This window comes from Contarinia nasturtii, unplaced genomic scaffold (assembly GCF_009176525.2).
Source record: "Contarinia nasturtii isolate CC-2019 unplaced genomic scaffold, AAFC_CNas_1.1 Cnas_scaffold_5336, whole genome shotgun sequence".
Taxonomy (NCBI): domain Eukaryota; kingdom Metazoa; phylum Arthropoda; class Insecta; order Diptera; family Cecidomyiidae; genus Contarinia; species Contarinia nasturtii.
The window spans coordinates 1-12,501 of NW_022202610.1; the positions used below are offsets into that span (position 1 = coordinate 1).

The window sequence follows — 12,501 nt, forward strand, 5'->3', positions numbered from 1 at the left end:
CAGCAAAATATAAATTTATCGAATTTTGCCAAAAATGTTGTGTTTTCCTTGTTAGGTACCTTAATTATTGAAACGCCTAGTATATCAAATATATAAAATAATGTTCGAATTTTAACAATATGATCTTTGAACTTCGAACTTCATGAAGCAACACGTTCCGAAAACATGTTGAATTAAGGAAAAAAACAAACAAACATGCACAACACTCTTGTTTTTCTCAATTTCATGTAGCCTTGAAAGCTTTTTCCATGTCAGATACCAAAATTTAGCTAATAAAAATAGGCCTGTATACGCAAATTTTAATGATTGACACCCAATTTAACCGATCGAGACTGTGAAAAATGAGATCAAATGAATGTAAATTCAAATGCAGAGATCCTAAACCTTCTTTAAATCCTATGAATTGCGCCAATAAACTACAACTCAATTTTATAATTTTAAATGTTTTTTCTCTTCAGTTCTAGAATACATAATATCAATTTTCGAAACATTATACTGAAAAACTAGAAAAGTTTTAGTTTTCGAATTATGTGTTTTACTCATTAGTTAGAATCAAAGAGTTATATTTATCAACCAACATGTCTAAATTTCATTAGTTTTGAATTTTATAGAGGAATTTTGTTTGAAATAAACTGCATTTTATATTTTAAATGATGTAAACAACTTGCAAAAACAAAAATCATCCCAGAAAATTTCCTTCTTCGCGTCTTCAAAACTTTGCACAGTGTTCATTACATAAACTCACACACACCATCACACACAACAAAGTCCACAGTTAAAAGGATTTTATAAACTAAATTTGGAATTAAACTTGTTACTGACTTAGTCGAACATCAACTATTTGATCAACTGTAGTTAATGTAAATGTCCTCTTGATCCGTATTCCACCCAAGTTGCTTATTTATGACTTTTGTAAAAAAATACAAGTATTTGAATAAGATGCTTATACGTATAGAATTAAAAATAAAATGATCAGTAGTTTCTTGGCCAGTTTTTATATGAACAAGAATATGAATCATAACAAAAATTAAATATAAAATAAATAATTCAACGTGTAAGTAACTTTCATCAAGTTAATGTTTTGTTTTTAACATATATTTTATATTCTTTCATCGTTTTTCTGTTCATTGTTATTGGTATGCTATGAGTATGTTTTTAAAAGTGGAACATATCAATATCAACGCTTTTTTGTTGTAAGTCAGTCTCAAATTAACTACATATTTTTGGTATAACATTCGGTCATTCGTTTGAATTTTAGCTGCTGCTATAGGAACAATTTGTAATACAAATTCACCCATTACCAGGCACAAATTCACGGTCAAATTTGGACCCGGATTTGTGTGTAGTTTCAGTTATTTTTACGGTTGCCATAGCGTAACATTCAGGTGTGAATACATGGAAAACAGAAATGACAATCATTAGTATCGATTGAATTGAATATGAAATGAAAAACTAGGTGAAGAAAACTTCTTATTCTGATACAAATTTAACGTGATTTTATTTATAAAATGCTAACGTTTTCGGAAACAATCTTTCCATCATCAGGCGAGCTATAAAACTGAAATCTTTACAAAAATTATGTCATATGGTTACTATCCGCGTGAACATGCCAGACCACCTTTTGTATACATTAAAAGAAGCAAAGGTCTGACGAAAGTGTGAAAGAGTATTGTATACGTTCGCTACACCTTCGTCACACTCTCGCTATACTTTCAATGCAAAATAAGCATTAAGAAATAAACATGAAAATGAAGGTGTGAGCAAAGTGTAGATAAAGTGTACGGTGGTCTGGCATGTTCACGCGGGTACAATTAGAAATTTTAGTTGATGTTTAAAATATGAAACAAATTTGAAAAGAGAAAAATAATCATGTTTACATTGATGACAATATTAAGTAATGGTATTTAAATTGAAAGATATTTAAATTCAAATAAAAACATAGATCCGATGAAAGTAGGCGCCCGATTCACATATTGAATACGTCATCTGTTGTAATTGGTGATGTTAATTTATACAAAGAAGTTTGTACTTGTGTATTTTGGATGTTCATGTTATGACCCATTGTTTTATGAATAAAAATATTTTCCTATGCATCCAGATAACGAGGTGCGTTGACTTCTTTAAGAAGTCGAAAACCCGCAAATTCATGGTTATTTTCGAGCATATGATCAGCTGGTGTTGATTTGCCGAACTGTTTTTTTATGAAATGGTGTATAATGTTCAGAATATCGCTTACAAACCGCTCTACAACACTGACCGACGTAAACTTTACCACAATTTTGACAAAGAGTTGCATAGATGCCTGATTTATTTAGCTCTTCAATTTTATCCTTGGTGCTTCCAAAATGGGTTTTGAGTTTGAAACCAGTACTATTTGGTGAAATGATGATCGAATGTTTTCTAAAAATTCTGCCAAGGATTGTTGTCAAACCATTCACAAACGTACCGCCTGAATAACGAATTTCTTCATCTTCATTTGGTGTTTAAAATTTCTAATTGTAGTAACCATATGACATAATTTTTGTACAGATTTCAGTTTTATAGCTCGCCTGATGATGGAAAGATTGTTTCCGAAAACGTTAGCATTTTATAAATAAAATCACGTTAAATTTGTATCAGAATAAGAAGTTTCCTTCACTTATTTTTTCATTTGATTAACTTATACAGTATGTTCAACAACAACAATAATTTGTATATGAAATATCATTATTTTAAATTAAAAACTTTTCTCACCTACGGGCTTCTTCCCTCCGTACTACCGTTGTACTGTTCTTATGAACGCACAACAAGGCCACAAGATTTGTGTAACACAAATGGTGTCAAGCCTAGCTACGCTAACTAATCGTTATAATATTTGTTTTATCTAATAATTTATGGATTCAATGCTGCTGCTTGTCAGTTGACATTGTTTGGTGGTCTTCTCAACGAATCAGGTACTAGTACGCCAAACATCCGACAAAGTCCTGTATAATCAGAAGCAAAAACATTAAACAATGAATATACTCTATTTTCAATTGATTCATACCTTTTGAGCATAATGCATTTTGCAGCAACAATATCGCGGTGCCAAACAACTGTCTGTGGAGCCGCAACATCACTCTGAACATTTAATGGCCAATTTTTGTAGGTAACTTTAACCTTTGACATTAAACGCCCATTCCGAAGTACATAGTTCGTCCACATCCTGATAATTGCCATTGCGAATTTGACGCTTAATTTCCTTCCGTCCTTTTGCAAAGCACGTTTGCTTACCGTTGCCAAAATTATATCTGGTAGACTAGCGACTGAGTCCGGTAGTCCAGCAATCGGTTTCGCTTTGCAACCGTAGCACACTTTGAATCGATGCGGTTTTGTGTTCACTGGAAATCGTTCCTGGCAATTCGCGCATGTTTGTGATGTTCCCCATTCATCTTCCATTTTCACCACTGAATGGAAGTGTTCTTGATACTCACCAAAAATTTCCGAGATCCTGGACATCTTTTCCGTCTCTTCAAACCAAATGGCCGATTGGGTGGCATCTCCGATGCACCAAATATAATTATTGACGGATCGTTGTTGGTCACTGTCACGGCGATGTTATCATTTACTTGGTTCGACTTCATGTAATGATCAAAATCCAGTCGTGAATATTTGCGCGTTGCATATGCTGACATTCCTTTTCGTAGCATTTTGATGCGATACTCAATGTACCATTTATATGTTGAATTACGCGGTGATGGTGGACCGAATGGGTATGTCTTCAGATGATCCTTTTCTTCAATATCAAACCATCCAGCCAATTTTTTTGCCTCTTCTTCTCTTCGTTTCTGCCGAGTTTCCCAGTAGAATCGCGTGTTTGGTATTGTGATGTTTTCCTTAAAAATTCAAAATCATAAAAACAATTAGTTTCGATTCAAACAAATCAAGTTAGATTTCAAAATATCTCACCTCAACGGCCGGTTCATCAGGTGTTTTCCGGATGTTGCGACGCGGTATAGCCAACCACGTTTTTTCATTTGGATCGATGCCAATAACGTATTTTTTGCCTACAAGATTGTCCGCATGTGTGTGCACATTTTCATTGCAAGCCTAGTACACTATTGGTCACGATTTGATGATGGAATTGATTGGATCGTTTGCCCAATTAGTTGATTTTATCGACGTCGAACAATAAATTCCATAGTCCATCTCGATCATGATCTCTGTAGTATTTTTCGGGGTATTTATTCAGCCGGTCGGTAATCTGGGCACCACTTTTAGCTTGCTTACCAATTTGTTATACAAATCTCTCATATCCAGTCGCACGCTCTTCAAATGATAATCGCATAACGGTACAAGAGCAAAACTGTTTATTTTCCGTGAGCGATTGTTTTGTTTGTTGAAAGTTCGGATTGTTACGGAATATTTCATGAATGGTATTCCATTGTGCGGCATCACTGTGATAAGCTGCTATTTGACGTTGAATTTGTCCGAACAACCACAAACATTAAAAAAAATTCGCGTCGCCATCCAATAAAATGTTGGCCTTTTCTATTCTTTCCACATTACCATTCGTCAAGTCGTTAGATCAATATGCTAACAATTTGGCATTTCTAATGTCGATGCCATCAAATCTCGGTCCATTGATGTTGTGTTGCGATGCCAGCATCGCATTCGAAAGAATGACTCAAGTCGATCTTCACACCAAGTGGTAAGACCAGTTTTCGTATTTGCGATGTGCTGTTTGAAAAAATAACGAAAACCATTCTCCAACTTTTCCTTACTTGGCCATTCGAACTGTTCATCACTGAAGTTTTCAACCATGAACCCGAACTCTGACGGTATGGGATTTCGGCTATTATTATTGTAAACATTTTCGGCCAATACCGCATTGAAGCAATCGAAGAAGAACTATCGACGATCCCGTCGCAAAAAGAACTGACGATCTTCATTGTCGGGTGCTTCATTCACCTTGAATAAAATCAAAAGTGAGGCCAACGAGGCAACTTACGTCATTTGAAGACTGCGCTCATACAATATTTGCGTCACAACTGCTGCATGCTCGGGTCGAAGTATTGTTTGCAATCCACATTTTATTGCAACGAAATTATTTTCTTCTTCTCTTTCGTCATCGTATACCGGCGAATCGTTGTTGTCTCTTTTTCTTTTCATTCTCGAAGAACTGATACAAATAAACGAAAATAAAAAAATACACACAAATTTAGAAAAAAATGCACCAAATATAGCATAGATCACAAACACAATAAGATAAAAATACTTCTCTCACAAATCAAATGAAACAGTAATGAAGAACGCATCATAAATGTCACGTCTTACCTCAACAAAGTGACTCTGTATTCTAAATCGAATGATGAAATTTATTTCCAATGTGACATCAAATATTTTCCCGATCGAATTTTTGTTGGAATATTCACAGTAAATTTTATCAAAACACTCTGTTATTTCGAAATTAAAACAAAAATGAACACAAAACCAACTGTGAATATTTCCATTCTTCAGTGAACAGCGTTCCGAACACACAAAATCGTTGAAATTGAAATGACAATAAAATCAATTGGTCGCCCAAACCACGCTACAAACACTCACATCTAATTCTCAAGAAATCCTCTTAAAAACAAAACAAAGTTTTATTGTAAACAAAATCGGTTCGTGCGATTGTAGTTTCAAAGTGATGGAAGTTGTTTATACTAACAATACTGAAACATACCATTTTTTTTAATTATAGATATGGGAAACACTCTATTATACACATATGAGTTCGGAGACACTTATATGCAATCCGCGTCTTTATTTTTTTTCATCAATTCATTCCTTTCGAAATCAGGGACATTTTCTGCTTTCCTCATTAAACCTGTATGCTGATTGGAATTATAACGAATAAAAAATTTGAAAATCTTTTATTCAAATACAACATCTCCAAATAAGTTCAAGAAATACAATGTTTTGAAGCTCCACAATTTAATGTTGTCACTCTTCATAAAAATTTAGATTCTGGAAAAATAATCAAACTGGAATAAAATACAGGCACATCTTTAGTTTAGGGACACATTAATTGGAGCGATTTTTTTTCTTTTTTGTATGTTATGAGTAGAATCTAGGCATGAATTATCTCTGGTGCGATTTTAGATTTTTTATTTTATGAAAAAAAAAATTTGGTTCAGTTATTCCACATGTAAAAAAGTGTATTTGCCTTCCACATGAGTATACAATGGATATTGCGTCTTAAAATTAAATAGTATCATATCTGTGTGGCGCACACATCTCATGTTGTTTATTGCGCATTAGAAATTTATTTCCGTTACGATTTTCCAACACAATCGATAAACAAAATATGCGATGGAGTTGCTGTCAATACAATCTTTAGTTCAGACTCATTTACATAATGAATAAAATCAATTTAGAGAAAATAATTTTGTGGAGCTGGTATAGTTAATAAGTTCCGCGAATTCGGAGCTATACCAAACGAAGGGGATATCAAATGTTCAAAATGTGGTCATGAGATGAATTTGTGGTTTCATAAAAACGAAGACGAGTATTTCATCTGCAAAAGCCGCTGTTTATAATAAATTATGCACTGAAGTTTTAATCCATTCCTGTTTAGATAACTCGACACCAATTGCTAGGTGGACATTTGATTGTTGAAGCTGTGGTCATTAAATTGAATTATTAGTACAATGCGCGCGCGCGCCTGTTTCATACATGTAACTCTATTCTCAATTACACATATTTGCGCACCTTTGATTTAATGTTTCACTGACTGCATTAAATGTTTAAGGTGGTCCTGTAAAGGTCATTGAAATTGAAGAAAATGATTTTGAAGACACTGATCTCTTGAATTTAAATTCGACTGTTCTTTCAATTTGATTTTTTTTCGTTATTTTTGAATACATTTTTGCAAATGTTGAGTAATTTCGTTCATTTCTAATAAAATTTGAAATAATTACCGCTAAAAATATTTTGTTTTTCGATTGTGTTGGCAAATCGTAACTGAATCAAATTTCTTATGCGCAATAAACAACATGAGATGCGTGCGCCCATTGCTTAAAAAAAACGCACGCTCAACGTAACTCAATGTGCTGAGTTTTCGAATGCACAGTGCGCTTGTCCACTCACCGAACCAGTACGAGAGCAACTCACTACTTGCTCATGTCACATTATGAGTGAGCTAAATCTCGCTCACACCACTTAAAAAAAAACATAAAAAACATTATACGAAATGAAGGATATAAGGGAATTTTTTTTCGTCTTTTCAATTCTCTTTTTGCTGTTACTAGGCATGTTTAGATGAAACTCTCGGAGAGTCGGTATATTGAAAAAAAATATTGACTTTTTTTTCCGTCTTTCGACCGTCTTTCTGGTGGTACATGGCAAGCTCATATGAAACTCTCGGAGATTTGGTACAATGCAAAAAAATATTTCAATTTTTTTTTCCGATATTTTTGTGCATTTTCCGAGTTTCTGAGAGTTTCATATAAACATGCCTAGTAACAGCAAAATAGAGTCAAGAATACGAAAAAAAATTTCGACTTGAGCGAGTAGTTACTCACTCAGTTTTCTAGTTGAGTGTTGTTTGCAACTCACATTAGCGACTCAGTGACGTGTAGCGCATTGAGTTATATGCTGCTCCCCGAGAGTGCTCAGTGCGATGCGATAGCACTGCGTGCGCCCCACAGATATGATGCTATTTGATATAAGACGCAATATCCATTGTATACTCATCGGTGGAAAGCAAATATTCTTTTTACATTCAATTTCACTGAACCAATTTTTTTTTATAAAATAAAAAATCTAAACATCCAAAAATGTGTCCTCAAACTAAAGTTATGCCTATTATACATCACAATTATTTGTTCGCTTTAAACAAAGAAGTGTGTCCTGTTTGGTATGAAGTCTGGACTGTTTTCGTGAGTATCATTAAGACCTGATTATAGGGTTTAGTTTAGATAACAATAAAAAAGGCAAGCACGTAGAATATGGCCGACATTTTAAAACATCGCACCCTAAAGTGTTTGCTTCCCATTGCTAACTGTATTTACAGATAAGATTGTTTCGTTCCAGAACCAAGTCAGAAACTGAGTCTGGCAATAAATTTGAACGTCCAGCTGTAATTATAATTCTTCACAAAAATATAAATACATCTACAACAAATACAAATACATCTTAAATACATCTATCTGTTTATCACTTCTAGTCTTAAAATAACAATAAATTGATTGATAATTCAAAATCAGAATATGGTCGTGAATATAGTTGTTTTTTTGGTCAAATATTTAAAATAATATTTTATTAACTGCAAAAGAACGAACACAAATATTTTTCGTAAAACTTTTGTACATTATTCAAGCATCGACACATTTTTGAAAAGAAAGTTGGACGTTTACAATGAATAACAATACGTATATTTCTATGATCACTGTTCTATAGATGCTATAACTAAAGCTGTATTAATGAAAGCTGCATACACTTTATGTTTAATGAATAAATTAAATAATTTTGAAATCATCATATTTTTCGGTTCATAAGTTTTCATTCCTGTTTTATTTTGCATTTGTGATAAAAGAAAGAAACAAAATATATTGAAAGTTTTTGATTATTATCTCGAAGACAATAGGTAAATTACAAGTGTAAATGAGAGTATTTCACTATTTTTGTATGTCTTTTCATTTTGCTTCGACACCAAAAAGTATTTCAACAAATAAATAAAATATATTGAAAATTTAATTTCACACATAGAGTTAACATCTTAATCTAAACATAGAAAAATATACCGAAAATTGCACGCAAATCACAAATTCACGGGCTCTTTACATATTCAAAAACCACATATATTAATTTCATTGGTTATTTCCTTAATTGTATTTTTACTTGATTTGCATCCGGCTAATTTTGAATTAACCTTAATTTTGGTCCTTCATGTTTTTTTTTTTTGTTTTTTCATGTTCATCCTTTTTTTTAAATTTCTTATGTATAAAAAAAAATCATTTAATTTATCGTGCCGAATTTCAAAAGAAGATAATTTGGACCATTCATAGAAAGATTGAATTTCAATTTTAAAATCAAGTTTTATTTCATATTATGCAGAGCTGGGCATAAACATCAACGATCGACTACTATAGGTCGTTCGTATAATTTTATTTTATGGTCGGTCGGTCGTCCGTTGTGTTCGTTCGTATATTACTACGAAATAAAAAAAAAATTATTAAATTCATCTATATTTATTTCATCATTTAAAATGTGAGGTTATGTCAGGTATAATCCATACCAACTATACAGAATTTAATAAAATTTCGTAATAAGAAAATGTATTATTTTGAACACTAAATTGAGAAAGAAAACTTATGTGATATTTATTTATTTAATTATTAGTACATTATCAAATTACATATTATTTTAATCTGTACAATTGAAAATTAATTTACTTTTTTTATTAATTAAAATTACTTGACTTTACAATTTTCTCTCCGAATACTCGGAAGTCTGGTCGTGTTCGAACGCACATACGAACGAACACAACGAACATTTCAATTTCTAAGAACGACCGACCTACCAACTAATAATGATTTCAACGAACGACGGACCGATCACAAAAACATATTTTTTTTAATTTTACGAACGAACGAACGACTGACTGTTCGTGCCTAACTCTGATATTATGATTTAGTAAGATGAAAATAATATTGATCTTGTCCAATAGTATAGGTTTAAATTCAAATTGGAAACTTCATTTGTACACTTTATCACATGTTTCTTTCAAATTAACCAATACGCTGTCAATTATTAACAGCGATGCGAACCAGTTTGATGTTTGGTTTCGATTTGTATCGCTGATTATTAGGGTATGCGCTCATAATTTCTTCATTTGATTTAATTGGTTTAATATGCGAATAGTGAAACAAGGAAAAAAGAATGTAAAAATCACTATATTCATATGAATCAAGTATAATTTGCACTTACTTCAATCATATGGTTTTCGTTTTAATTTTCTATTTACACATATATTTATATACTTATACATATATTATTTAATTGATATTTTTTATATATATTTTGAATAATTGTTGTTTTCTTTTCTATCTTTTCTTTCCTCACCGTTTGTCCCTCATGTGTTTGCCAAACGATCAATGTGCAAATGCCAATATAAAACTGTACGTGTATCCACAAAATTATTAACACCAACGACACAAAAATTATTTACGATTCAAAATTTATTTTTTTATCTTTAAAACACATCGAACACAAATACACGAAACAACAATAAACAAAAATGAAACAAATGACCCAAACTGTTTCATAATATAACTTGATGTGGTTAAATATTTTAAACGTTGTCAAAAATTCATATCTATATTTATCACACCGTCCACTAAATGTTGTTGAATTTTGATGTTCTTTACAAAAAATGAATATTATATTTTTTAATCGAACTACTCTTCAATATGAAAACTGGCCAAAAAACATTCTAAATGAAATACGTTTTAAAAAATTACATGCGTGAATTTGTTTTCAAAAATATTGAAACGTAAAAATGGACATTAATACAAAAAAAACGTGAAGCAATCACGACGACGAGTTTGCCAATATTCTCAATGCCTTTTGGCTAACTGCGATCACGTTTCTCTGTGTGGGATACGGTGATATAGGTAATTTCATTTGAAATTCAAGCATGAATTTTACAAGTTAACTTAATTATTGATGAATTTGACGATTTAGTGCCCAACACTTACTGCGGACGTGGCATAACGTTGACTTGTGGCATGGTGGTAAGTATGGAAATGTTATTGTTGTGTGTGATGATCTCTCGCTCCTAGTGTGTGTCCTCTGCAATTCCACATCTCACAAGCATATTACTTATTTATTATTCATTCGTAAAGAGAACACAATCGTATATTCGTATAGTATCAGAAAGTATATTGAACACAATCTGAGAACTACACCATTCTCAAAATTCTGTTGAGCACCATCACCAAATTTAAAATAACTATAAAACAAATTTTCATTAACGCAATTTGAAAACCGACCACAAAAGAACGTTTAGCGTATTATGTCGTAAAAGCTCACAGAAAAAACACGTAACGTGTCAGCAATCGCTGAAGAGTTATCTTATTGCTCGCAATAAAGATGCTTGCGATTTGCCAAAAAGCGATTCAGAAAAACTGGAAATGTACTCATGAACAACGATGAAAATATTTTCAAATGAAACGCTCGAAAATGTAGCAGCACTCCAAACCATCATCGAGTGCGGCGGTATTGGAAAAAAAATCTAAATGAAACGAACTCAATGAAAAGTGCAAGGAAATTTTTTGTTGAATGATTTTTGTTGCAGTTTCGTTAGAATTAAATAGAAATGAAGAGAAACTGTTGATAAATGATTGAATCAAAATATATACGTAAATTTAGCTGATCAATTGAATAAATTGACTGAACTAAAGAAAAAAAAATCACACACACATCCATGCATATGAATATGCCGTATAAATACTATTTTTACATAATTTGTTGTACAGTTAGATTTATTTATAAGGCATTCATGTGTACAAATGTGCACGTATAGAATCAAAAGTCTGTTTGACTAAAAAAAAGCAAACATAGCAAAACAAAATACATTCGTTTACTTCCATTTCATTTCTTATCGTTTTCGCGTCCCGGGTCGATTGATGATCATTTAAATAGATTTCACGACGAGGAACATGCGAACCTGCTTAACTCGATGTGGTATGATTTGCCTTCATTTACACAAAAAATATCTAATTCATTGATATCAAATTTTCCATACGTTTCATTTGTCTTTGGCCATAAAGGCTGATTGCTATTACATTTTTGAGCGTTGGCTTCGGCGACATAGTGCCCAATACGTATTGCGGCCGTGGAATCGCTGTCAGTACTGGAATAATGGTAAGTTCAAACCACACCAATTTTAAAAATGGCTTAGAGTAGTAAGTGGAGACAAATAAAATGATAGAATCAAAATAAACTATAGAAATTCACTAAAATATTTGCGAAATATTTGACGAAAATAAATTCAGACCGAAAAGTTAAACATATAATAAAAAAAGGAAATATAGAAAAAACACACTTAAAAAACAAACATACAGAAGGAAGCAGTCAAAAGGGTAATTTATCTCGAAAATGTTTTTGTTTTCAAGTATTCTTCAAACTTTCTTTTTTCAAGAACTCCAAAATAATACCTCCAAACAGGGAAATAATGGATAGTAGAGTGTATCGATTTTTTAAAATAGTGCACTCATGAATAAGCTATGCCAAATGGTCCCAGATCTTGCCTAGGTGTTTTTTTGCATGGTGTGTAAAAGTTCCCAAAAGTTCCAAAAATGGTCCATTTTTTGATCTTTTGTGTTTGAAGAAAACCTTGATTCTAGTCCCAATATCGATTATTTTTATGTTTAAATCATCAGAACAGAACTCAAACAACACATTGCAAAAGAAAATTTCTTCCAAACTCAAAAATTGGTACCTTCAACATGGATCATGATTTCATTGAAAATTCTCAAAAATTCCGATTTTCAA

The 12,501-nt window shown here is 32.2% G+C and overlaps 1 protein-coding gene and 1 long non-coding RNA gene across 3 annotated transcripts; one reads left to right on the forward strand and one right to left on the reverse strand.

Moving 5' to 3' along the window:
• Nucleotides 1-2,739: 2,739 nt before the first annotated feature.
• LOC116351374 lies at nucleotides 2,740-3,610 on the reverse strand. The gene is made up of 2 exons (XM_031783472.1): nucleotides 3,026-3,610; nucleotides 2,740-2,963 (listed from the first exon to the last, which is right to left on the reverse strand). The coding sequence occupies exons 1-2, from the start codon at nucleotides 3,475-3,477 to the stop codon at nucleotides 2,930-2,932; spliced, it is 486 nt and encodes a 161-aa protein (XP_031639332.1). The 5' UTR covers nucleotides 3,478-3,610; the 3' UTR covers nucleotides 2,740-2,929.
• A 6,395-nt stretch (nucleotides 3,611-10,005) lies between these two features.
• On the forward strand, nucleotides 10,006-11,872 carry LOC116351376. 2 transcript variants are annotated; one of them, XR_004202128.1, is made up of 5 exons: nucleotides 10,006-10,124; nucleotides 10,534-10,619; nucleotides 10,690-10,739; nucleotides 11,650-11,691; nucleotides 11,778-11,872. It is a non-coding gene; the product is annotated as an uncharacterized LOC116351376 (long non-coding RNA). The 2 variants fall into 2 exon arrangements; XR_004202127.1 differs by lacking the exon at nucleotides 10,006-10,124 and having other exon boundaries at nucleotides 10,511-10,619.
• The last annotated feature ends 629 nt before the right edge of the window (nucleotides 11,873-12,501 follow it).